This window comes from Felis catus, chromosome C2 (genome assembly GCF_018350175.1).
Source record: "Felis catus isolate Fca126 chromosome C2, F.catus_Fca126_mat1.0, whole genome shotgun sequence".
Taxonomy (NCBI): Eukaryota; Metazoa; Chordata; class Mammalia; order Carnivora; family Felidae; genus Felis; species Felis catus.
Window position 1 is genome coordinate 65629984 of NC_058376.1, and position 27590 is coordinate 65657573.

The window sequence follows — 27590 nt, forward strand, 5'->3', positions numbered from 1 at the left end:
CATCTTCAATTTCTTTCATTAGTGTTTTATAGTTCTTAGCATATAGATCTTTTACCTCCTTGGCTAAATTTATTCCTGTTATTTTTGTAAATGGGATTATGTTCTTTATTTCTTTTTCAGGTAGTTCATTGTTAGTATTTAAAATACAACTGATTTTTGTATGTTGATATTGTATTCTGCAACTTTACAGAATTTGTATGTCAGTCTAACCATTTTTGATAGTCTTTATAGTTTTCTATATCTAAGATTATGTTATCTGCAAATAGAGACCATTTTACTACTTCCTTTTTGATTTGGTTGGCTTTTATTTCTTTTTTGCCTGATTACTCTGGGTGGGACTTCCGGTACTATGTTGAATAAGAGTGATAAGAGTAGGCTCTTGTTTGTTCCTGATCTTGGAGGAAAAGCTTTCAACCTCACTGTTGAGTGTGATTAACTGTCGACTTGTCTGTACAATTCATTTTTGTTTTATTTCTCTAATAGAGAGGAAGTATAGAGTAGTACATAAGACCACAAGGGTCAGATTGCTATGTTCAAATCCTGATTTCTGCCACTTACCAGCTGTAAGTTACTTTGATATTTCTTTGTGTTTCAAAACATTGATTTGTCTAATATAGGGCATTCCAAGGTATGATTGTTCAGTAGTCACAGAATATTCTTCAAATACTCTCTAGCATGTTATGTGTAACTAAAATGTCTTCTGGCTGAGTAACTAACAAGAGGCAGTACAGGGGATAGATAACAAGCTGTGAAGCACAGTGTGAGGATGTTTCCCAATATCATTTCATCCTGTCTTAACCCTTGAATTTAAAAAGGACAGGAACTGAAAGGGAGTAAATTAAATACTGGAAGGTACATGAGTTTGTCCATGTGTTTCTAACTTGCTTTGCTTTACCATCCAGGTCGAGGGCTCCCAGCAGGACAAGCTGAAGTTGAGATGATAGAACGTGCCCGGGAGAAGCGTGCTTGGGAAGCCACTCTTCCCTGTCTGAGTGACACCTCCCAGTTTGAGAAGAGAAGGAGGATGATGAATGCGATGGAGAGGAAGGAATGGGCCTTCAGAGAGCAGGAGATTGAAAAGTAAGTTCTAGATTATCCAGACATCTGCACCTGCACTGTTGGAGTAACGTAAATACTTTTTATCTGTAAAGAATTTTCCCAAATATGTGGGTTTATAACAACCCTCCACCTGTAGAGATAGGAAATTGGGTTGCTGGTTCTTTCAGGAATAATAGGTCTATAATTTTCTCTCTAATAACATAAAAGTATATAATGCCCTCTTTGTGTGTAAAGTGAAGCGTGGAACCCTTAACAGATTTGAACAATTCCTCAAAGCATCTGTGATTCTTCTCTTCCCTTTTCTCTTTAGGAAAAATCTAATTTAGACTATTTCAGAATCCCACTGCTTTCTGCAAATGTCTTTCAAACTGACTCTTTATTTTTATTTTTTAACAGTTTTGTTGAGATACAGTTCACCTATCCTAGAGTTCACCATTTTAAAATGCACATTTTAGTCATCTTTACTATATTCACAGAGTTGTATCTCCATCATCACTATCTAATTTTATAACACTTTCCTCACTCCAAGAAAGAAACGTTAAAGAAACTCTAATCCATTAAAGAAACTTTCCATTTCCCCCTTCCACCATCCTTTACAAATATTCACCTACTTTCTGTATCTTTGTATTTGTCTTTACTGGAAATTTCATATACATAGAATCATGAAGTATATGGTCTTTTGTAACTGGTTATTTTCACATGTGTTAAAGGTATACCTGCCTTGTACCATATATTAGTTCTTTTTCCCTTTTTATTTATTTTTTTTCTTTTAATTCAAGCGTATATTTGTTCCAATTATTTCTAACAATAGTAAACTAAAAAGAGATTTTGAGCATTTAAATTTTTCAGTAGTTTTTACTATTTTTTTTTAATTTATTTTTTTAATTTACATCCAAGTTAGTTAGCATATAGTGCAACAATGATTTCAGGAGTAGATTCCTTAATGCCCCTTACCCATTTAGCCCATCCCCCCTCCCACAATCCCTCCAATAACCCTCTGTTTGTTCTCCGTATTTAAGAGTCTCTTACGTTTTGTCCCCCTCCCTGTTTTTATATTATTTTTGCTTCCCTTCCCTTATGTTCATTTGTTTTGTATCTTAAAGTCCTCATATGGGTGAAGTCATATGATATTTGTCTTTCTCTGACTGACTGATTTCATTTAGCATAATACCCTCCAGTTCCATCCACGTAGTTGCAAATGGCAAGATTTCATTCTTTTGATTCCCGAGTAATCCATTATATATATATTTTATATATATATAAGCATATATATATACGTTATATATATAAAAGCATATATATACGTTATATGTATAACGTATATATACATTATATATTATATATTATAATTATATATATTATATATTATATAATATATATTATAATTATATATATTATATATTATATAATATATATTATAATTATGTATTATATATTATATATAATATATAATAATATATAATATATATTTATATATTTATATATAATATATTATATATATTATTATATATTATATAATATATAATTATAACATATATTATAATTATATAAGTATATATTATAATATATTATATATAATATAATTATATATAAAATATTATAATTATATAATAATACACATTATAATTATAATATTATAATTATATATTATAATTATAATATATATTATATATATGTGTGTATATATATGTATATATATATATACACACATTTTATATATATATATATATGTACACCACATCTTCTTTATCCATTCATCCATCAATGGACATTTGGGCTCTTTCCATACTTTGGCTATTGTTGGTAGTGCTGCTATAAACATTGGGGTGCATGTGTCCCTTTGAAACAGCATACCTGTATCCCTTGGATAAATGCCTAGTAGTGCAATTGCTGGGTCGTAGGGTAGTTCTAGTTTTAATTTTTGGGGGGAACCTCCATACTGTTTTCCAGAGTGACTGCACCAGTCAAACTGACTCTTTCTGTTCATTCCCGATGCCATTTTGCCTAGGCCTTGGCCCTCTTCATATCCATCAGCCTCCTAGCTAATACTGTCTCTTATTCCCTCTCGTACTGGATTCACAGTCAGGACATCTTGGGTTCTAGCTACAGCTAACAGGGGCATTTTCTACTTAAAAGACAAATTGTGGAATTCCTCAATTAGGAAATGAACTCACGGTGGATAAACAACAATATACCAAGGTACTTCTGGTTTTCAGTCATTTAATGTATTTTCAGTAATGAGGCTGTCCTTGGAAGGTGTAGAAATGATGAAAACCCCCAAATTCCAGCTCCCCATCAAGAAAGGAAAGGAAGGGAACTTATTGAGGTTTTTCTTTGTTCCAGGCTGCGCCGAGGCACTTTGTTACTCATAGCAATGCTACCATGGTCCCTGACAGTCTGCTTAGAGTTAAGAACCAGGAGAGTTAGACTCAACGTGGTTCTGAATTCAAAATATGTTTGTCTTTTTACAACACTTTCTATTAACCCTGAATCCAGACTGTGTGATGTTTTGGTAAAAGCTTGCAGCTAATAGAATGTAAAGTACTTTGGGGCAAAGTAGGTATCAGGTACCCAATCCTGTCTGTAGAAAATTAAATTTAGTGCTGCAATTTAGAGAGGTATATTCTTATCAGAAGGACATTAAAAACCTTTAAAATATTTCTGGCTAGTTCTGTTTGGAGTGAGTGGAGATTTGGGAAAACTGAGAGAAGGTAGCCTCTGAGCTGGGTGTTGAAGGGTAAGAAGCCATCAGGTAGATGATAATATTAGTGATGATGATGATATTCGTAGAGCATGTTACACTTGTAGAGAGGTTACCATGTGCTGGAGCCATGTTTGTTCCAAGCCAGTAGTTCTCAAAGTGTGGTGCACAAACCAGCAGCATTAGCATTACCTGGGAACTTGTTAGAAATGCAGATTTTCAGGCCCCTCCCCAGTACTCCTCAGTAGGTATTTCTGACCTACTGAGTCAGGCCGTGGGCTCCAGGTAATCTGATGCATGTTTAGGTTTGGGAACCACTGTCCTGCCACATAGACATTAATTCATTTAATACTCACAACAACCTTATGGGATGGATAGATAGATACTATTATGCCCATTTTATGACTGAAGGAATTGAGGTAAGTGATGAACTTGAGAACCAAACCTTGGATTTCTAACTCCAGAGAGAAAGGTGACTATTGGTGTGTGGCTTATTTTTTAAAAAATACCTGTTTCTCCATTTTCATTTGTCACTACTTCCACACCCTCCCCTCTACGTTCACTTTGAGAAGCCCTGCCAGCATGACCTATTTGCTCTGTCTCTAGCCCTTTGATTTGAACATTCAGATTCCTCTGCTTAGGCGTCGCTTTTTCCTTGTCAATGTGGCAAATCTCAATCCTTGTTTATCTTCAAGACTACAGAGTTAATGCCTCCTGTAAGGAAGCCTTCCCAACCTTCCCCACATCTACTGGGAATAGTGCTAAACATAGATGCTCTGTCATTTCTTCTCCCACAGTCTTTTCATTCTTCTGGTCTGGTATGTATCTCCTTGTCTTATAAAATGCTAGTTGATACGCCTGCTCCAATAGAACAGTGCTTCTTGATAGAAGGTGTTTTATCTTGTTCATCATTGTTTGTTTCCTGCCTGGCATATGGTGAGCACTTAATAAATATTTGACAAATGAGTGGCTGAATGAATTAGTCTATGAATTTTTAAGTAAGAGTAAAATGTTCAAATTCTGTTTTAGGAAGGAAAATCTTGACAGCTGTGTGGAGCAAGATTGGAAGGAAGAGAGACTAGATTAGCAACTAGAGTCCAAGTTAGGAGAGGGTTGACAAAAACATGAGCTAGGGAATGGATGCGAGAAGTGCTTTAGAGGAGGAATCATTACAGGAGGGAAGAAGATATAAGAAACAGTAGATTTCTGGGGGAACAAAATGAGCAGGCGTTTTTGAGGTTGTCAGGGGATAGCTGGAAATTCAAGTAGACAGGAATTCTGGTTTAGAAATACCTGGGCTTGAGGTACAGATTTTGAAGTCATTTATACATGGTTATATACACATGAGCAAGGTAGCTCTGGGAGAACAAGGTGAAGACAAGGGGAAGGGAGGCAAAGATTGGCTGAGTGCCTGTATATGCCAGACCCTGGCATTTTCACATTTATTCCTTAAGATAGCATGCTGCCTCATTTTCTCGTCACTCCTATTACTTAACCCTCTAGCCAATATCTGTCGACCTGGAACTGTGCACATACATTTTGTTGTTCATTTAGGCTCATCTGCCTTGAGAGCGCCCCCCCCCCCCCTTTTTTTCTTTTTTACCTGGCATACTTCTCTTTGCCTTTCAGAACTACACCCAGACATAGTCCTTTTATAGAGAGACTTATTGTTGAGTTGCCTCCCCCAGCACCTAATCCATTTGTCACACTTTTGCCAGAGTGGTCTTTTTAAAATACGTGAATATGATACCAGCCCAAAGAGAAGATCCTGTTTATGGCAGGCGTTCCCTTTCTCTCTAGTAGAACATTCTGTTGGAGATACCACATACTTCTTTATGTTTGGTAATTTAAAGACTGCAGGAGATTCGCCTGGAAGTCCTAAAAGAGCTGCTGAAGAAGCGTGATGAGAATCAAAATGAAGTGAACATGAAGCATTTGAATGCCCAGTGGTCTAAACTGCAGGAAGCAAAGGAGGCAAAACTGGCACAGATTCAGCACAGACATGTATCAGGTAAAGGTGCAATATGAACAATGAAGAGAATGGGAAAGTTGGCTTTGCTTTGAATCTTTGACCAAACCTGATTTAGATAGAAATCTTATGAGTCCTAGTGTTATTAAATGAATAAAGGAAAAGAGTTACTTTCAAAAGTAGAAGACTGGAGGAAATTTTCTAAGAAAACCAAGTAGTAATGTTCTAACAGGTAGTCAAGTTACTGACATTATTGGCACGCGCACGCGTGTTTGTGTGTGTGTGAGAGAGAGAGAGAGGGAGAGAGAGTAGGGGATGGGCTTCTCATATTCATGGGTTGAGTTCCCAGAGAGCCCAATTTCTCAACCTTTTTTTAAATTATTTCCCTTAAATGAGACATGTAGACATATTTTCTCCTGCTTGCCCCCTCCCATGAAATTTTAAGACCATGGATATACTGTATATCTGTTTATGTATTATATCTGTACATATAAAAGGAGTAGTCAGTGGATGATTAAGAATGACTATATAAAAAATTTTTAAGGACTATATAAAAACTAAATTAAAATTAAAAAAATTTTAACTTATTAGGATTTAGCTTTATAGCTTTATTTGCTTAGTAACTTTTAATATAATTTACTTATAAAATTGTAATGTATCAATTATATATGCAAATTATCCAATTTAATGTATAATAACAGAATGTAATTACAACTTAAAAAATCAAATTTGTTATTTTTCTAGCAAAAGTAAAACAGTTATAAAAATTAATTCCATAAAATTATTTTTAGTGAACTTTAACTTTTAACTAGATGCTAGGTATACATGTTCAACAGTTGTTTTTTTTTTTTTTTTTTCAGCACTTCACAATACTAACAATGGGTTGAGTAGCTTTTTTTTTTTTTTTTTTTTTTTTTTTTTTACTCCCCCTGTCCCTCTCTTCCTGCCCTTTGGGATCACCTCCCAAATAAACTGCTTGCACAATTGCTTTTGTCTCATGCTCTGCCTTTGGGGGAACCCTGGCTAAGACAGAACTCAAATGTCACTTCCTCAGGGAGGCCTTCAAGGACCCCACTCCCTCCCATCATAAGTGAGGCACCTATTATCTGCTCTCACTTATATGCCCCTGAACTTACCGTGTGTGTGTGTGTGTGTGTGTGTGTGTGTGTATGTGTGTGTTTGTGTGAAAATAACTTTTAACTAGCTTCGAGGTATGTAGTTAGACATTGTCAACATTTTTTCTTTTCAGTACTTGGTATAACTAATGATGAGTTGACTAACTTTTGTAGGTAAATAATAAAATGTTAACTATTTTTATTTAATTCTAAAACCCCAAGTTATACACAGAAGCACTGAGGATCAAACATAAACACCCACAAGTCAGCAGTGGTGCATGCAGCCACCTCTTGCAACAAGACTTTGCAGTCCCACAGTATGACTTTGCATGCATTGACAGCACACAGCATAGAGCCTTCAAACCGGCTGGCTCTGTGATAGGACTGAAAGAGAAGGAGCCGGTGGAGGTAGCAAACATGACTCCTTAGATGAATGAACTCTGAATGTGCACGGCTCAGCCTTTTCCCTCTGACTGCCAAACACTTCTAGAGCTCTAAGCTGGGATATATTGTGCTTTATTCTATTGTTAACCAAGATGGTCAGATTACTGAAGAACCTGTAGTCTCCCTCCCTTGCAATTATTCTCCTAGGAGAAAATAATTCTCCAAATCTCCCCTGAACATATATTTTTCAGTTACTTTGAGTTTCGTTTGTAAGCCTGGAAGACTTTTGCCGAATACACCTTCTTACCTCAGAGCTTGGAATGCAGTTATTCAATTTTTTTTAAGTTTTTTAATGTTTATTTATTTTTGAGAGAGATAAAGAGCAAGTGAGCAAGGGGCAGAGAGAGGAAGACACAGAATCCGAAGCAGGTTCTAGGCTCTGAGCTATCAGAACAGAGCCCAATGCAGGGCTCAAACCCACGAACCAGGAGATCATGACCTGAGCCAAAGTTGGACGCTCAACCAACTGAGCCACCGAGGTGCCCCAGTTATAAAAGATTTTTGACGAGTACCATTGAGAATACTAATTGCCTCAACTTCTTCACTCCTGCTTGTCTCATGAGGATCTGGGCCACACAGAGGACTAACCTCTGTTTTTAGTGTTATATTCTGTCTGCAGTGAGTGGTCTTCATGACTGCACAGTTCAGTAGTTTCTCTGTGAACAAAAACAAAACTGGCCTATTATTATGCATTTGTTTAGAACTATATTTTGGAGATAGTCACAGAGGTATGTTTTATTCTAGCAATCAGGAAACTTGTGGGAAAGGGAAAGAATATAGAAGGGAAGTTGGAGAGAAGAAATATCATCAAGGATTATTCTGACTATGCATCCCAGGTCTATGGGCCTTTGTCTCGCCTTGGTCGTTTCCCTGATAACAACTCAGAGGACTTTGTAGTAAAAAACCACTATCTCAACACCTATGAAGGTAAGATGTTTACATGATAACAAGTCCAGTATAAGAGGAGTATTAAAGTACTAGAAGAGAAAGAAGTATTGGATTAAAGGCTAAACAACAAGTAAAAATATTTTCAAGAAATAGCAATGAACACATTCAATATTATTAATATGCGTTCATACAAACCAATAAAAACAGCTAAGACTCAAATAAATGGATATACTATATAACAGTGTATCAATGCTTAGCTATGAAACATTTAAACTTGTTCAGTGTCACTAATAAAGTTATACAAAAATGAAACTGAAAAAGCTTTTATATCAGATTTTCAAAGCAAACAAGAAATATATCACAAAATCAGCCCTTTAAGAAGTGCTAGAAAACTAGTGGGCAAGGAAATGGATAACCAGGGGATAAATTCATAGAGCTGTACCTCTTACAAAGTCCAAGAGGAGCTTATTTAGATTATTTAAATTTTAGTTGACAAGTTGAAGCATCATGTATATGGCCAAGATCATGAGTTGATGGTCACACTCTTGAACTTGTGTCTCTGGCTGATCATCTCCAGAGCAGAATAAGATAAATTTGTGTACATCTACTTAGAATGATGATCCCATGTATCATATGACCATTAATTTTCTCTTGATTATTATCGTAGAATTTACTACATTTTTGTAGGGAAATACTGTATTAGAATGGATTCTCATTTTACAATCTTAAGTCACTGAGAACATGAGTTAATTATGCAGAAATTTGCTTTACGTTTTGGGTCCACTCCAATTATGTGGGCTCTACCTCATCAATAATTCTAAATGAAACCACTTGGCAAATAGCTCCTAAAACTAACAATACGCTTTCAAAATGGTAAATTTAATCACCAAATACTAAAAAACATGTACTTCTTTCCTGTAGGATTAGTTGAACTTGAGTCATGTCTCCCAGATTTTGTGACACAACCCCGAATCAGACCTCCAAAGCCAAAAGTCACTACCACGAAAGCTGGTTTTCTCAAGAGGGCAGCAAGAATGGAACATGAGTTGGCAGAGGTTCATAAGGTATAATAATCCTTATTCATAGACAAGATGCTTCTAGTGGGACTTTTGCAGTGAAATACTATACCTCCAAAATTGCAATGTCCAGTAGTTCTCAACGGATAACTCTACATTTTTTTCTCCTCCCTAGATTTTTCTCTTCTGGAAGTTGCCTTTGCTATGCTGAATGAATATGCTTCTTTTCCTCATTTCAAACTGTAGGAAAATCTCTTGGAGGTTGTTCTCCAATTTCTTGGCGGAAGTCATGTTACTTCCTAAAAGTGGTTCTGACTTTGGATCTCCATAATATCTGAGACTACGTTGAGGCGTAGCAAGTTTCTAGTGTTAGGAATTACTGCTGGTTTTAATAGTGTACTAGGCCTCATTTTCTCCCTTTTAGATTTGTTACCAGGGTAACAGGGAGTCACATTCAAGGCCTCTCTGATCTAGTTTAAAGCTCAACTAAATGAGAAAGTGCAATGGTTGTCCCCATGAAACAAGTACAGAGGAGCCACCAGCTGTGCTTCCCATTTGTTAATTGGACTGTAGGTGTATAGACTCTAGAATTCGTGGTTTATGATAGTGCTGCTCAGTCTTTAGCAGGCATCAGAATCACCCAGAGGGCTTGTTAAAACACGTGTTGCTGGGCCCAACCCCAAAGTTTCTGATTGAGTAGGTCAGAAGTGGGGCTGGAGTATTTGCATTTGTTACAAGTTTCCAGGTAATGCTGATCTGTAGGAACTACACTGAGACTCTCTGGTCCACGACATAATCTCCCCACTAGTCCACGTCTGTTTGTTTGTTCAGTTGGTTTTGGTAGTGGAGTAAGAATCCATGGGAGCCCATACTCACTATAAAAATTAGGACCTTAACAGTAATTCATGTATATTTATGTGGTTCTTACCACCTCATCCCCCTGTCTCCATTTACCCATTTGAACTCTGCATTCATTATTCTCTCACTTTCTGTAACATGTGTTAGTAGATACTTTTTGTTAGGGTGTGGAAGTTCTCTTCTGTTCCTAATTTACTGAAGCTTTTAATCATGTGTTCATGTTGTATTTTATCACATGTTTCAGCTGTATCTATTGAGGTAATTATATATTTTTCTTTTTAAAATTATTATTATAATAAGGAACATTTATAGTTGCTTTTTTTTTTTAAACAAACATTAATCTATCCTTACATACTAGGGATGAGCCTAACCTGGTCAAGGTGTTTTATCTTACTTTTAATACATTGTTGGATTTGATTTACTAGTTTATTTTTCAGAATTTTGATTCTATATCTGTGAGTGAAATGGCCTTACTTTTCTTTCTCATTTTGATTCTGTACAGTATTGGTGTCAGAGTTATACAGGTCTTCTTAAATGACTGCAGAGTATTCCTTCTCTACTTTTGAAAAGAGTTTAAGCTTAAGATGGTCTGTTTCTTCAGTTTGGTAGAATTATTATCTGAGATGTTACCTTCATGGGAAAGCTTTCACCACTCCTTCATTTCCATACTACTTACAGATCTTTCTGCATTGTTTTGGTAAATTACATTCTTTACAAGGTCCATTTCACCTAACTTTTCAAATTTTTTGGCATACGTTGATAGTATTATTTTATAATCTTCTTAGCGTTTGTTTTATCTATAACCGTGCCTACTTTTTCAGTCATAATATTATTTATTTGTGCTTTAACTCTTTTTTCTTATTCAGCTTTACTGGAGGCTTATTAATTTTCTTGGTACTGTTCTTCCAAGGAATGAACCTCCAAATTTGTTGATTTTCTTTACTATAGATATTTTATCAATTGTATTAACTCCTATTCATATTATGTCTTTGTCTCTTGTTTCTTTTTGCTTTGTAGTTCTTTTCCTAACTTAAGGTAGGCATGTAGCTCATTAATTTTCAGGCACTCATCAGTTTTATAAAGTATTTAAGGCTAAACATTTCCTTCAAAACACTGATTTTGGTATATTTCATTAGTTTTGATATGAAGTGTTTATTAGTATCTAACTTTTTAAAAACATCTGTTATGGTTTTTGCTCCTGTGAGTATTTAAGTTTTTAAATTTCCAAATATGCAGGAATTTTAACTCGTTTTTGAAGTAAATTCTAACTCATTTGTTCTATGGTCAGGAATCCCTATTCTTTGAAATTTAGTGAGGCTTGTCTTGTGAACTAGTATATGAGTTTACATATAAAATAATCTAAGTCCACCTTCAAGTAATATTATCACTTTCCATGTAGAGCATTTCCCTTATAGATTATTCCCAGTTCCTCCCTACAGTCCTGTGGCATTGCTGTCGTTCATTTCACTGATCCATAGGCTATAATCACCCAATACATTTTTACTGTCATTGCTTTAACAGTTATATTTTGGATCAATTAAAAATAAGAAAAAATAGTTCAATTTACCTTCATTTATTCTTTCTGTGTCACTGTTCCTTTCTTTATAGAAATGCAAGTTTCTAACCAATGTCATTTTTCTCCTGCCTGGAGAACTTGTTTTACCATTTATTACAGGACAGGTCTCCTGGCAATGAACTCCTTCAGTTTTTTGTCTGTCTCAAGAAGTCTTCATTTCTCTTTTATGATTTTTTTTTTAGATATAATTCAATACCATAAAATTCACCCTTTTAAAATATACAATTCAGGGGCGCCTGGGTGGCGCAGTCGGTTAAGCGTCCGACTTTAGCCAGGTCATGATCTCGCGGTCCGTGAGTTCGAGCCCCGCGTCGGGCTCTGGGCTGATGGCTCAGAGCCTGGAGCCTGTTTCCGATTCTGTGTCTCCCTCTCTCTCTGCCCCTCGCCCATTCATGCTCTGTCTCTCTCTGTCCCAAAAATAAATAAAAAAAGTTGAAAAAAATTAAAAAAAAATATATATATATATACAATTCAATTGTTTTTAGTATGCTCACAAGATTATTCAACCATAACCATTATCTAATTCCAGAACATTCTTATTATCCCAAAAGAACCCCATGTCGATTAGCAGTCACTCCCAATTACCCTCTTCCCCATAGCCCCTGGCAACCACTAATCTTTCAATTTATGGATTTGCGTATTCTGAACGTTTCATATAAATGAAATCACACAATGTGTGGCCTTTTGTGTCTGGTTTCTTTAACTTAGCATGTTTTCAAAGTTCATCCATGTTGTAGTAGGTCTCAGTACCTCATTACTTTCTGTGACTATATGATATTCCATTGTGTGGATGTGTTACAATTTGTTTATCTGCTCATCAGTTGATAGAAATTTGAGTTGTTTCTCCTTTTTATCTAAGCAATGCTGCTGTGCACATTTGTTTATTTATTTTTTTCAACGTTTTTATTTATTTTTGGGACAGAGAGAGACAGAGCATGAACGGGGGAGGGACAGAGAGAGAGGGAGACACAGAATCGGAAACAGGCTCCAGGCTCCGAGCCATCAGCCCAGAGCCCGACGCGGGGCTCGAACTCACGGACCGCGAGATCGTGACCTGGCTGAAGTCGGACGCTTAACCGACTGCGCCACCCAGGCGCCCCAGCTGTGCACATTTGTGTACAGATTTTTGAGTGACATAAGTTTTTCAGTTCTCCTGGCTCTAGATCTAGGAATGGAGTTACTGGATCACATAGTAACTATGTTTTACTTTTTTTTTTTAAATTTTTTTTTCAGCGTTTTTATTTATTTTTGGGACAGAGAGAGACAGAGCATGAACGGGGGAGGGGCAGAGAGAGAGGGAGACACAGAATCGGAAACAGGCTCCAGGCTCCGAGCCATCAGCCCAGAGCCTGACGCGGGGCTCGAACTCACGGACCGCGAGATGGTGACCTGGCTGAAGTCGGACGCTTAACCGACTGCGCCACCCAGGCGCCCCAACTATGTTTTACTTTTTGAGGAACTGCCAGACTGTTTCAGAAGTGGTTGCACTGTTTTACATCCCTACCAGGAATGTATAAGGATTCTGATTACTCCATATCTTTGCCATCACTTGTGACTGCCCATCTTTTTATTATAGCCATCCTAGTGTGTGTGAGGTGGTATGTCACTGTGGTTTCAATTTGCTTTTGTCTAATGATTAATGAAATTTAGCATCTTTCATGTGCCTTTCATTTGTATATCTTTTTTGGAGAAATGTCTGTTCAGATTCCTTGCTCATTTTTTAATTGGGTTGTCTTTTAATTGTTTATTATAGACATTACTTTTAATGTCTATTGTTGAGGTATAGGAGTTCTGTATATATTCTGAGGCCTACCCTTATCTGATAAATGATTTGCAGATTTTCCTCCTATTCTGTGGGATGTCTTTTTACTTTCTTGATAGTCTCCTTTGAAGCAGTTAAGTATAAAATTGTGATCTTTTCACTTTTGGATAATGATTTCACTGAGTATAGAATTCTAGGTTGGTGGGGTTTCCTCCCCCCAACACTTCAAAGATTTCACTCCATTCTCTTCTTGCATGGATGGTTTCTGGCTAGAATTCCACTATAATTTTTATCTTTGTTTTTCAGTAGCTAAGGTGTTTTTTCCTCTGGCTTCTTTCAGATTTCTTTCTTTGTCTTTGGTTTTCTCTAATTTAAATACTATATGACTGTGGTGTTTGTGTGTGCGTGTGCGTGTGTGTGTGTGTGTGTGTGTGTGTTTAAGGTATGTGTCTTTCATTGCGTTTTTTTAAGCTTTCTGGATCTGTAGGTTGGTGTTTGTCATTAATTTAGCAAAGTTTCCAGCCATTATTATTCCAAATATTTATTCTGCATTCTCTTTCTTCTCCATCTCGCATTCCAGTTGCACACATTACTCTTTTGATATTGTCTCACAGTTCTTGGATGTTTTGTTGTATTTATTTGTTTGTTTCTCTTTGCATTTCAGGTTGAGGAGTTTTTATTGACCTATCTTTAAATTCCTGGATTCTTTTTTTTTTTTTTTTTTTTTTTTAGCTATGTGGAGTTTACTGATGAGCCATTGATGGCATTCTTCATTTCTGTTATAGTGTTTTGATTTCTATCCTTTTGATTCTTTGAGTTTTTGTCTCTATTTACATTACTCATCTATTCTTGCATGTCATCTACCTTTTGCATTAGAGCCTTTATCATAATATTGATCATTGTTATCTTAAATTTTCTGTCTGATAATTCCAACATTTATGTCCTATCTGAATCTGGTTCTGATGATTGCTTTCTCTCTTTAGACTGTGTTTTTGTGGGTTTTTTTTCCCCCTTTCCTTTGGAATACCTTTTAATGTTTTTGATAGCCTGACATCTGTTATCAAGCAATAGGAACTGAAGTAAATAGGCATAATGTGGGATTTATTCTAATCTGGCTAGACATTGGGCTGTGTTTAATGTTTGTTGTAGCTGATGGGGTCATAGGATTCACATTATTTTATTGTCCTTGTTTTTATATGTCCTTTTGGATTTGGGATGAGATGCCATTGTATGGAGTCTGTTAGTTTAGAATATTGGTTTGAATTGAAGAGAATCACAAAATATCAGGTTTATGTCCAGACAGTGTATCTGCTTTTAGTCTTATGGCTAACATTATTTTGAGAATTCAGAATCATAGAAACATGAAGGTACAGGTGGTATAAGGTTTAAAAAATACGGGCTATGTCACAGTAATCATGGAAGAAAAATATCTAGAATGGCATAAAAGAATTTCCACAGTACAATATTTTCAGGCTATTCTTGGTAGTAATTTAGGTTGGAATATATTTTTGAAGATTTGTCAAATTACATCTTAAAGTAGGTTAAAAGAGTGTAACAATCAGTTCTTTCTTTCATTTATGAAAACTATGGATTAAACTCAGTTGCCTAGCCAGTTTGTCTTTTAAGCAGGTTAAAATGTATTGTTTGGTAAGAGCATTTCCTTGATATTCTCATATTCATTCATGTTCCTTTCTCTCTCCCTGGGAACTTTATTTTTCAAGACAATGATAAGACTGAGATTGAAGAAATTCTCAAATATTTTTGTTAGTTTTATTATACTTTTGATTGGACTTCTTGACCAAACATTTTTAATTGTAAAAATCCAATTGCTTTTTTTCAAAATTTGATTTTTTTCTTTCTTTTCTCTCATATTTAGAATTTATTTATTGACTGGGAAAAATATCCACATAGTTCAAAATTCAGGAGTTCTATGAGAGTATTAAATGTAAACCTTCTATCCCTGTCTCCCAGCTATGTGGTTCCAAGTATCTTTTTAAACTTTTTTTTACACAAATGTTAGTATATAATACACATGGTTTTGTCTGTGCTTTTATTATTTAATATATCTTGGAGATCATCCCATAATTATGTTACATTATTTTTTGCATGATATATCATTGCTTAAATGTGCCATATTTTAACCAATCCCCTCTTGTTATTTATATTGTCTCAAGTTTTTTGTATTAAAAGTAATACTGCATTGAGTAATCTTGTTTGCATATAATTTGGTACATGTGTGAACATATCTAGAAGAAAATTCTTAGACATGGAATTGCTAGCCCACAATATGCCTGCATTTATAGTTTTGATGTATATTGACAAATTTCTTGCATAAATGATGTACTAATTGCTGCAGTGTATGTGAGTGCCTGTTTTCCCAGATCGATACCAACATATTATGAATGACTGGTTTTAAAGTGGTTTCATGTGGTGCTATTTAGGGCCTATCACTGAAGAGATGCCTGTGTTTAGAATTATTATTTTTTTGATTGCTGTTGCTTTTATTGATTCAGTAGTTGTGGTTATTGTAAAGCTGTTATATATTAGAGCTGTTATATATATTTTGTGTCAGTTTTATTTTGTAGAAACTCAGAGGTTCTATTACAACCACAGTAATTTCATATGGTTTCAAATTTTACTCAATTTGCATATTTTTACTAATTTCAAGTTTTGGCTTTGTGCTTGTTTTATCACTTCTGTATGTTTTCTGTGGGAAAACTAATGTAAAAATTATGTGGTGAAAATGTGATTCTATTATTTTATTCTTGAGAGACAGAGACAGCAGCGAGAGGGAGACACAGAATCCAAAGCAGGCTCCAGGCTCTGAGCTGTCAGCACAGAGCCCGACGTGGGTCTTGAACTCACAAGCTGTGAGATCATGACCTGAGCTGAAGTCGGATGCTTAACCAACTGAGCCACCCAGGAGCCCCAGAAAAATGTGATTCTAAAGTATGATTTTTAAATGATGGAGATTAGAATTTTTGATACTTTTAAGTTAAAAGTATCCCCTCCTGTGGCTGAATATAGAACCAGTGAACAAAATCCTATGTTACATATAATTTGGGGGACTTTTGGTGATCAAAAGTAAAACAAATAAAACGTATGTTGAAATCAGAACACACACACTGTTTCACAAGGAAACAAGTTCATTTTCAAGAATCATGATGTGCAGGCCTTCACTGCCAAAGGAAAGCTCCTCACTTTGAGACAGTTGCCCTTGAATGCTCCTCAATTCCCCTATAACAACAAAACATCAAATATTTCCATCATTTATGGCATACATATGAGAGAACCTTTTAAAATCTCAAAAAAAAATAATTTAAGTCCTCCAAATCTTTGATTAAAATGGATAAACCTAGAATATGTGCCATGTTTATCCAATGGTTAGTTGATCTTTAGGAATATCATAACATCCCTTGGGTCACAGAAGCACCTGGGTTTGGACTTTCTCAAACTGTCCAAGCATAACCATAGAGAAGATAATTTCTGATTGATCTTCAGAACTGTGGCCTAGATCTGGTAGTGGAAGAAAATGCAAAGGTAAAGAATGACACTACTTGGTGTTATTATTCTAGGCAATATTGGATAAGAAGAATAAAGTTCTTGAACCAAAGAAACTTCTGCGCTTTCTTCACAGAAAGTCACTACCTCAACCTCGCCTTCCAACTCCAACTTTGGAAATGAGTTCCAATGTAAGTTTGAAACTTGATTTGAAATGCTAAATTCAGTATTGCTGTCTGTTCTTAGATACTTTGAGTTAAAAACAAACCTAATTTAACAGGGTTACCTTCTCAGGATATGACTTATATGGCATTTATTCTTATGATTCAAACATCAAACACACATGAATAAGCACAACAAAATCTTTCCAAGAAAAATAGGCATCAGAAGGTAATCCTCATGTATGTCAAATAAAAAAAGAAGATTGAATGATGATCAGTTACTATAATCATCTTGCCCACATGGGGAGGTGGCTGATGACAGCTGGTGTCAGAGAGGAGTGAAGTGCCAGAGATGTCATGAGGACAGGTTGGCTTCTGAGGTAGGACTGGCTCAAAGAGGTCACCTTGACCAGAGTCATACCTCACCTTCGTAGATCTCCAAACTGTGTTTGGGTGAGGTACCAGAGTCAGTCAGGATTTAGGACTGACTCAGACTAGACAGCCCCCACCTCCAAGAAACTGCTAGAGATGCCACAATCCAAACGTCCTGCTTGACCGAAGGATAACTGCCTGGTAGATGGGGGCATTCCTCTTAGCAGGTCAGCCCATCATCTCCCAGGATAGGGCAGTTCTCACAAGAAGCCAGATTGTACTGAGAAGGTTGTCAGAGGGAGGGGAGTTGACAGGAGATCTCATTAGGGCTTCTGGTGGGTCACCTGCGTGGAGGGACTGCCAGGATGTGCTTCTGGACATCCCCTTTGCTAGACTTTATGCCAATCACTGTCTGTGGTTAACACATTGTCTTTCACGTGTGTGAAAGACATGCCTACTTTTGCATTTAGAGGCACCTTAATTAGATTTGCAGACTCTGCTTTCTGCTTTTGACACAGTTATTTAAGGTGATTTTTGTAGATGGCTATTCTTGTCCATTTTGATTTTACCAGCTTATCTAAATTCTTGTGAGAAACACCTTACTCTAGACTCTGACACAAACTAGCTTTATTCCTTGTCTACTCTTGATCAAACATGAAAAAACTATTACAAAAGTGATGGTGTAAGCAATACTTGTTGCTTCAAGAAAGATTTTGCTGGAAAGGAGTATAGAAAAATGAAAATGGCTTAAATTGTAGGGATAGCATGAATTTTTTGCTGTTGAAATGATTTGTAATGATGTCTTATCGTTATAAAAGAATGAATTTTAACAATCCAGTAGCATTTAAAATACTATATGTTCAATGAGAGTATAGACCTCATTTATTTCTCTTTAAGTCTCTGGCATCTAGCACAGTCCCTTTTGCTTGATCTGAGTCTTCAAAAAATATTTCGTGCTGGCTGCTGCTCTTCTCAAGCTGCTTGGTTCTCACTTTGTTCTTTTAGGAAGAAGAAGATATGGAGATGGCTGTGATCTACCTTCAAAAGTTACTCCGGGGAAGAGTCGTTCAGAACACGGTGTGTAGGGTCCAACCACTGGTCCTGTGCTTCTCCTTTGAGGATGGATTTATAGAACGCATATGTGCTTGGTTCCTTGGGGTGAATTCCTTCTGGCACCCTGCTGTCCTCTGGAACTCTATACTCTCAAGTTACCTACCCATTCCCTTCTGTTCCAGTTTGCCCAAGTGGGTGGCACAGTGTCAAAGAGAGAAAGGACCTGCTTGCTGTTGGTCACAGTTGTAACCAGGGCAAAGTGAAATTAATATCTTCCTTAGAATTGCCAAATCCAGCCATTTTCCTACCTAAATTTTGATTTTTTAAAAAAGTTTATTTATTTAATCTCTACACCCAACATAGGGCTTGAACTCATTGACCCAAGATCAAGAGTGTCATGCTTTTCCAACTAAGTCAGTGGGTGCCCCTGAATTTTTACTACTAAGGCATCACAAACCAAGTGGATTCCCTAATTTTCCACAAAGTCATAATTACTTGAGTTGGCATATAGCTAGCAACACCTGAATAATAAATAGCAAAGTAATAATAACTACAGTTTTAAAGCCATAGTATAAGCTCACATTATATTTTCTTTGCTTTACTTATATCATCTCTCTTTTTTTCTATCAGTTGCCCCATTTTACAGGCAAGTGATTTGAGTCTGAGATTATGTTAACTGCTAGCAAATTCAACTCTGGTCTTCCTGACTATAAAGCTTTCACCACATTATTTGTACAAACATACTTCACTTTTAAAGTGGACTAATATAAAGCACCAGCAAAAAATTTTTTTCTCCTCACACAGCTATAACTCATAAGAGACTCAGTTATAATTAGTAAGTCTGGGAAGCTGGGTGAGCATCTTGTGTTGAGCATTATTCTTTACTCTCTTTGAAAATTTCCCCAGAAAAATGTCACAGCTGACTCCGTATTACAAACCAGGGGCAGATCTCTTGGAAAAGAAAACATGGCTATGAAAAATACCATCCTCAGGCATCTTAGGGAAGGAGCACAGAAAATGAGGGGACGGTTCTAGTTTCCTTTTTTTTTAATTTTTTATGTTAGAGTGTGTGTGTGTGTGTGTGTGTGTGCGCGCGCTTGCATGTGCACAAATGCATGCTCAAGTTGGGGAGGGTCAGAGAGAGAGAGAGAGAGAATCCCAAGTAGACTCCATGCCCAGTGCAGGGCCTCACTCAGGGCTCAGTCTCATAACTGTGAGATCATGACCTGAGCCGAAATCAAGAGTTGGACACTTAACCAACTGAGCCACCCAGGCGCTCCAGTTCTAGTTTAATATGACTCCTGTAGTAACCACCTTGTCTTCGAGAGACATTTTAAGAAATGAGTAAACAACTGATAACTAAGCTCTTTCTCTACCTAAGCAGCTGGAGGTGTAGAAAAGGGAGCTGACCTCTAGCTCTCTGGAGCACCCCTGCCCTGTAGTCCCAGAACGCAGGACTGAACCCACTGTTCACAAGTGCCTCACCAGTCCCTGGATGAGTCCTGATGTGTTGCACAAGGGACGTTAATTGCAAGTCTCTTTTTGATTTGATTTGATACAGATGTTTGAAGGCAAGGAAAAGCGACTGGAGTTGATCCAGGAGCTGCGCACCAGCCATGCGCTACAAGAAGATGACAGGCTGCTGAAGAAAGCTGAGAAGCAAGTGACCCTGGCCTTACAGCGACAGAGGAACTTGCATGAGCACAAGGTTGTCTCCCGGATTTTTATTATTGCACAAGTGGCATTATAATAATAGTAAATGAAATGACAAAAAAGAAACATTCCCCCCAATCCCATCACTCTATCACAGTCAGCACTTTGGAACAATGCTGCTGCAGTCCAGAAATGGAATGGGCTATGCCCTCACTGAACTGAGCATGATCTTATATTTGCAAAAACAAAAAAAAGAAAAAAAAAAACCCTTTTAAAAAATATTTGGTGACTCTACCAAATTTCAGTGGGAGCTTGGCAGAATAAAAAATAATAAATGCAATAAAAAAAGACATGAGATTTATTTTAAAATATCAGCACTTTGGGTGTTGGAGCTGTACATAGCTCAGGCTGGTTAAACTGCATATTAAATATGTTAATATCTCATGGTATTCTGTGATGTCATCAGTGTCACCTGACAACAGCTGGTAATTGCAGCTCTATCCCAACAACTGTAAATGTTTTTCCTATTTTCTTCTGGCATTTGTCTATATATAGAGTTTTTAATGGTGCTGACTACAGAGTGGACACACTTTTACTATCTCTCCCACTAATCCATAAATCAATATGAAAAAGAATCAATTTGCACAGTATAGTGCTATATGAAAGTGAAGTTATTATGACCCACCCTTAGTAATGCACATTAATGCTTGTGCCGTGTGGAATTGGGCACAAATGGTAAGCAGCTTAGAAATGAGTACATTATTGCTTTTACATGACATCAGGCTTGTGGATGGTCTCAGTTTGGGGGAGGGAGGAAAAAAGCCACAGGCTGTGAGACCCAACAGAGGGACCAGAGAAAGAAGAAGAGCCCTGCAAATGATAGAGCTGGGATGCACTTCTGTTCAGATGGGAACACAATGTCCTGGAAGACCCAGGAACTGGATGGAAAAGTGCCCTGTAGGCTTTTTCCTACTCTGTTTCAAAGATCGTTCTTAATGACTTTCAAGTTATTTAAAAGAATAAAAAGTACCACAGTTTTCTACTTTCATGTTATTCAGGATCTTAAAATTCCCCAAACTTGTGTCAAAGGATGAAGCATTAAAAAATTAAAAGGTATCTGAGTGAATTTCTAGGGGACACTATTTTATTGAACTCCCCAAAAATTTTTTAAATAAAAACCTTAACATTTCCTTTCATGTCTGGGAAGATAGAAGCACTTTACCTTCTGGATAAAAATGAAAGACAAAAAAAACCAATTTGTGTGGATACTAATAGAAATGTTTTGCTAAGTCCTCCTCATAATTTGAGGACTATAATCTATCAGTGACGGACTGAGCAATCCACTTTCTCATGTCTAAGTTTGTATCCTAAGTTTTCATAGTAAGAACACTTGGGATGGGGCTGGCCTAGTGATAATAAACACTGAGTGCATTCTGAAAGTGAAGTGACCAAGAGTTCTGGCTAGTCCAGCAACCCTCCTTACAAATCATCGTGAGTAGTAGAATTTGTATCATTAAAAATGTTTTTCAGGTGTCACTGGTTGAAAACCATTTGGCTGGACTGGAAGGAAGGGTTCTGGCAGACATGTTTGACTTCCTGTCCAAAGAGCTGGTGAGACTACAGGAAGAGAGGAGGATCCATGCTTTTGCCATGCTGGCCGAGCGGCAGCGGAGGATGCGAGAAGCTGAGGAGAGTGGTCGGCGCCAAGTGGAGCAAAGGCGCCTGCGGGAGGAGGACCAGATATTTAAGGAGGTAAGTGGGGCAGCTGGATGTCTGGAAGCTGCTTGTGTGTATGGAGCTGAGTCAAACCAAATGAAACTCATGATATGAAATGCCTTTTGTTTTTTGTTTTTCATCGCGTTCTACAAATATGTATTGAGTTCCTGCGATATGCTAGGCACAGTTGGAAACCAGTCATGGTCCCTTTTCTTCTAGGGCTTAAATACTTAGATAACATGCAGTTATGTGTAGAATTAGAAAATATAGTAAGCTTCATGAAGGAAACATATGAGGCCCAGTGACGCATTTTAAACATTACTCTGCTTGCTGTGTGGAGAACAGTTTGGACGGAAGACAGAGTGGGAACAGGAGATCAGGAAGGAGGCTCTTGAAGTAGTTTGGGCCAATGAGAAACAGGAAGTCAAGGAAGATGTATAGTTTCTGGCTTAAGTAACTGGGAAGATGATGGTACTATTTCCGAGTGGAATTAGTGGAATTAGTTTAGGGGCAGGGGTGGAAACAGGAAGTTGATTTATATTAGGTTTGATACATTCTAGTGGAGGTGTCATTTCAGCAGATGGATAGACAAGATGGAATTTAAAAGAGGTTTTGGCTAGAGATATAAACAAGAGGGGCATCTGGGTGGCTCAATTAGTTGAGCCTCCAACTCTTGATTTTGACTCAGGTCATAATCTCATGGTTTGTGAGATTGAACCCCATGCCAGTCTCCCTGCAGATAGCAGGGAGCTTGCATGGGATTCATTCTCTCTCTCTCTCTCTCTCTCTCTCTCTCTCTCTCTCTCTCTCTCTCAAAAAAAGTAAATAAACTTAAAAGAAAAAAAATACAAACTAGAGTACCAGGTTGGTAAATTAGAATTCTGACCAGTGCATAATGAGCAAGATATAAATTCAAGATATAAAGTCAATTGAGCATCTCACTATTGATTTTGTCTTAGGTCATGATCCCAGGGTTGTGGGATTGAGCCCCGCTTTGGGCTCTGCACTGAGCATGGAGCCTATTGGAGATTCTCTCTCCCTCTCCACCCCTGCCCCTCCCGACTCATGCTCTCTCTAAAAAAAAAAAAAAAACATAAAAAAATATAAAAGCTCAAGTGTTAAAATTGGAGGGGATTTATGAGGAAGATTTCTTTAAAAGGGACTGTGCTGTGCTATCCCCCTGCCAACACACACAGACACCAAAATACACCCAGAGGTTGGTTTCTTTTTCTGTAGTCACTGGAGAGCTTTATAAGTATTCTTCCATTTAGGGTGTCTGACCCCCTAGGAATGGAGAGGAGGGGAGCTGGGCTAACCAGATGCTTTGGAGGTGGACACAGATGAGGCTGTATGGGTGGCCAGCACACCCAGAATATGTCAAGGCAAAGGCTGTGTGAGAGTTTCCCTTGGACTAGATGTGGGACACATGGGACAGAGAGAAAGAGCAAACTTGGAACATAAAGAATTTCTTGTCCAGGAGGACTGTCTGAATTGTATGTGTGCATACTTTTGAGCTCCTCAGTTAAAAAATATGCATCCGTTTGAGATCTTATTTGATCTAAGATTTTCAGGATTTACCCAATTCTCATAGAATTAGGATTGATTTGTGAATAGTATTTTCTGTGTGGATTTCAATTTTTTTTTAAACCAAACAGATTGCTCTCCTTCTATACAACTTAAGTTTTGAGTTACATGTAGTCAAATGCAGCTTTTTAACTGGAGTGGCAGATCATCTATAATGTGTATGAGCCTATAATCCATATTCTAGCCTCCTACCATCCTAACACATTTTGCTTCAAAAAGATTTGCTTTTTGAGACTTAGAAATTATCGGCAAAACTTACTACCCCTACCTAATATCACTAAGGAAAAAACAGCTGGGATGAGAAGAATCAACCTGGGGTGAGAATAAAAAGGAAAGGGGTACAGAAACCAGTATGATCAAAAACACAGATGGGGCGCCTGGGTGGTGCAGTCGGTTAAGCGTCCGACTTCAGCCAGGTCACGATCTCGCGGTCCGTGAGTTCGAGCCCCGCGTCGGGCTCTGGGCTGATGGCTCGGAGCCTGGAGCCTGTTTCCGATTCTGTGTCTCCCTCTCTCTCTGCCCCTCCCCCGTTCATGCTCTGTCTCTCTCTGTCCCAAAAATAAATAAACGTTGAAAAAAAAAATTAAAAAAAAAAAAAAAAAAAAACACAGAAAGGAAGAAGGAGGTAAGAGCTTCAAGGAAGGTAGTTCTAAGTGGGAATGACCCCAGGAAATGTCATCCATTTCTAGGAAGGGTTAAGATGACCCTCCCAGCCTGATTTAAAGACCATTTATGTAAACAGTGTATCTATTTGTGGACCTCAGATTCAAATACCATCCATCATTTAAATTCCTAATCTCCCTTCATATGGCCCTTTTAAAGACAAATATGCTTGCACATAAATATACCAAAACCCAGAAATGTATACATTAAGTATTTCCAGAAAAATAACATATATTGAGAAATGTAGATACAGAAAGTCATAGACTCATATTGAAACACAGACACATGTTTGCATGCACATATTCAAAGACATTGACAAGCACAATGCAGGGTATATAGTATTAACAAAGACATGGAGAAACACATGTAAATGCACATACAGCCACCTATATGTTTCCTTTTTCATTTAAGCACATACAAACACAAACGGGTTCAGAAACTGACACATTTATAAAGATACATGTAAACACACAAGTGCGTATACTGCTAGAGGTGGGCCACATTAAACCTGCCACCTCTGAACTGTTATAAGACTCACCTGTATCATTGGCTTCCTGAAGAAGACTGTGAGCTCCGTGAGAGCAAGCATACTGTATATCCCTTGGCCTGTTCCACAACACCAGCATAGATCTCTGCACCTAAGACAGTCAGCAAATATATTTTGGTTGGTTGTTTGCTTGGTTGATACTGTATTAAACTGGTCATTGGGTCTCATCCATAGGGAAGGTCTAGGGATTTAAGGTTATGGACTTGGTGTTTTACAAGCGTAGGTACACTAAACATTACATACTCAGAGTCCTGCTGCAGTGCCACTCAAGAAAAACAGGGACTGAGTTGTTACTGAGTCCCAAAGCATTATCTCAGGTGCAAAGAAATATTCAGACACAAAATAGAAAGGTATCCTTCCCCCAAGAAGCTCAAAATCTGGGGCGCCTGGGTGGCGCAGTTGGTTAAGCGTCCGACTTCAGCCAGGTCACGATCTCGCGGCCCGTGAGTTCGAGCCCCGCGTCGGGCTCTGGGCTGATGGCTCAGAGCCTGGAACCTGTTTCCAATTCTGTGTCTCCCTCTCTCTCTGCCCCTCCCCCGTTCATGCTCTGTCTCTCTCTGTCCCAAAAATAAAAAAAAAAAGTTGAAAAAAAAATTAAAAAAAAAAATCTGTTGAGACAGAATGCATATAAAACTAAGTATGGCACACTTGATTCTTATGATACTTCCTGTGCATCTACCGGTAAAACAGACAAAACTGAACTGTACTGTTTACAGTTGCATACTTAAGGAGCAAAACTGTAGAGAAGTGGGAGTGTTTTCCATAAAAGCATGAGTGGAAAGGGGCTGTGGTCAGGAAGAACCAATAGCAGCCTCCTAGAATTCTCACAGTGGCTGCGTGGGTACTGGATTTACCTTAATTCGTTACACTGTACATCTATCACTGTGCATTTTTCTAAATGTGTGTTCTATTTCACAATTTCAGAAAGCTTAAAGCAGCAGCAGTCCAGGGTATGATAGTTCAAAAATTCATCAGAGTTCCAGGATCCTTGTAGCTTTCTGCTTTTCTGTCCTTAAGGCACGGCCTTCATGGCAGTTTAAGATGATTCCTGGTTCTCCGGCATTACATCCCCATGAAATGAGAAAAGAAAAAACAAATTCCCTTTAAGAATCCTTCCTAGAAAGTGCACAAATTATTTCTGCATGTACTCCCTCAACCAGAACTACAGGAACTAGGAAATATAGTCTTTATTCTAGACACTTGTGGGCTCACGGGCTCTGTTATGTAAGAGGAAGGAGAGAAAGGACGTTGGGAAATACCTCTTAGTCTCTGCCACAGCCAGGCAGTTTGATCAAGTCACACTGCTGGTGAGAATAAAGCCAGGATCCACGAGGTTATTGACTGAAGCCAGTGATCTTTCTGCAGTGCTGTACTGCCCACCCTCAGTAAGACCCATAATTCTGAAATGGGCTAGATGGATAGGGGCTGCCAAGAATGGGCAGGTAGGCGGACTAGAAAACAGACTGACCAGAAAGTTAAAAAAACAAAACAAAACAAAACAAAACAAAAGGAATGATCAACCAGGGGACTGTTGACTTAACGAACAAAATAGATGTGCTAAAATTTAAAAAAAAAGGTCAACCAATGTTCGTGCATTTTTTGGATCTTATTTACTTATTCCTGTTCTCGGTAACGGGGGTATTTTTGGTTTTGCAGGTGGTTAAAGTTCACCAAAGTACTGTAAGTTCCTATCTGGAAGACATAATACTGAATACCGAAGAGAATACTGCAGAAGAACAAGCCAGGGCAGAAATTGAGAAGATGGCTGAGGAAATCAATGACATTGCTTACGAAATGGAGAGCCGGTTTGTACCGAGAGAACAGATGGCAGAATGGATAGTCTATTTGCTGTTACTCATACATATTCTTCAAGAGCTTATGATTTTACCACCAAGGAGAAACAAGTATATAACTCCTGTTTCAGTGTCCATTGCTTTAACTGCATAACTCTTCAGAAGTCAACATGCCTGGACCTTTGTATGGCAGGAGTGCTAGAAATAGAATTTTCAGTTATCCTCTGTAGTCTGGATCACTTCCATATTAGTTACTTTCAGAATATCACAGAGCATGAAAGCAATGTGAATAAGTATGTGCAATATTACTTCACCCCAAAGTTTTTGGCTTCTTGTATAAGTTATATCTCTAACATTCCCTTTCCGACAAGCAGGCTAAATGGAGGACAACGTCAAATCTAAATTTGCATGGAGTTAACAAGCCCATCAGGAGTGTAAGATTTCAGAGTACTTAATCAAGGAAAAGGCAGTGGTGGGATTTGAACAGTGGAGTTTCTTATACAAGCAAGAAAAAACTGAGTATAAATCAGTAGCTCAAGTAAGGCAACAAAGGAAACAATTTGTTGTTTTTCTTTTTTTTTTTTTTTAATTTTTTAGTCGAACTCAGCTTCAGTCAGAGGAGATTGTTGCTGAGTTGGTTTATAGTTTCCTGATCCCAGAGGTCCAAAAGGACTTTGTCAAAGAAAAAGGTAAGCCGGGGGTGATTGGGTGGCTCAGTCGGTTAAGCATCCAACTCTGGATACTGGCTCAGATCATGATCTCACACTTTGTGAGATAAGCCCCCATCTTGCTCTGCGCTGACAGCATGGAGCCTGCTTGGGATTCTCTCTCCCCCTCTATCCTTGCCCCTCCCCTGCTTGTTCTCTCTCATTAAAAAAATTTTTTAAGAAAAAGGTAAGCCACTGGAAGTGCTTCACTTTATGATTTTTTAAAGATATAAACTATTTTCAATATCCCGAGATTTAAAATAAGTATCACTGAATTTTCTTATTTTAGAGCTTGTCAAGTTTTCTTCATGCTGTCTGATTCCAGAAGACAACCATCTCTAGTATAGATGGGGTGCAGTTCTTGTTAGTGTGACAGACCATCAAAAGCCAAACCTTCTTTTAAGAGGAACTTCCCAAGTTCCCAAAAGAGGTGTATTTTATGATTTTATTTT

The 27590-nt window shown here is 37.6% G+C and overlaps 1 protein-coding gene and 1 long non-coding RNA gene across 11 annotated transcripts in view; one reads left to right on the forward strand and one right to left on the reverse strand.

Annotated features, from left to right (window-relative positions):
- CFAP91 (cilia and flagella associated protein 91) overlaps positions 1-27590 on the forward strand; it is a 96278-nt gene that overhangs the window by 51885 nt on the left and 16803 nt on the right. For all 10 annotated transcript variants that reach the window (XM_019839805.3, XM_045036988.1, XM_045036985.1 and 7 more), the window contains 10 exons: positions 903-1080; positions 5614-5771; positions 8033-8215; positions 9098-9240; positions 16964-17080; positions 18428-18499; positions 20037-20183; positions 21659-21880; positions 26295-26443; positions 27029-27120. In XM_019839805.3, the coding sequence (XP_019695364.2) occupies positions 903-1080; positions 5614-5771; positions 8033-8215; positions 9098-9240; positions 16964-17080; positions 18428-18499; positions 20037-20183; positions 21659-21880; positions 26295-26443; positions 27029-27120 (1461 nt within the window). The remainder of the gene's footprint in view (positions 1-902; positions 1081-5613; positions 5772-8032; positions 8216-9097; positions 9241-16963; positions 17081-18427; positions 18500-20036; positions 20184-21658; positions 21881-26294; positions 26444-27028; positions 27121-27590) is intronic.
- Positions 14074-26296, reverse strand: LOC102901087. The gene is made up of 3 exons (XR_441124.3): positions 25493-26296; positions 24630-24729; positions 14074-16625 (listed from the first exon to the last, which is right to left on the reverse strand). It is a non-coding gene; the product is annotated as an uncharacterized LOC102901087 (long non-coding RNA).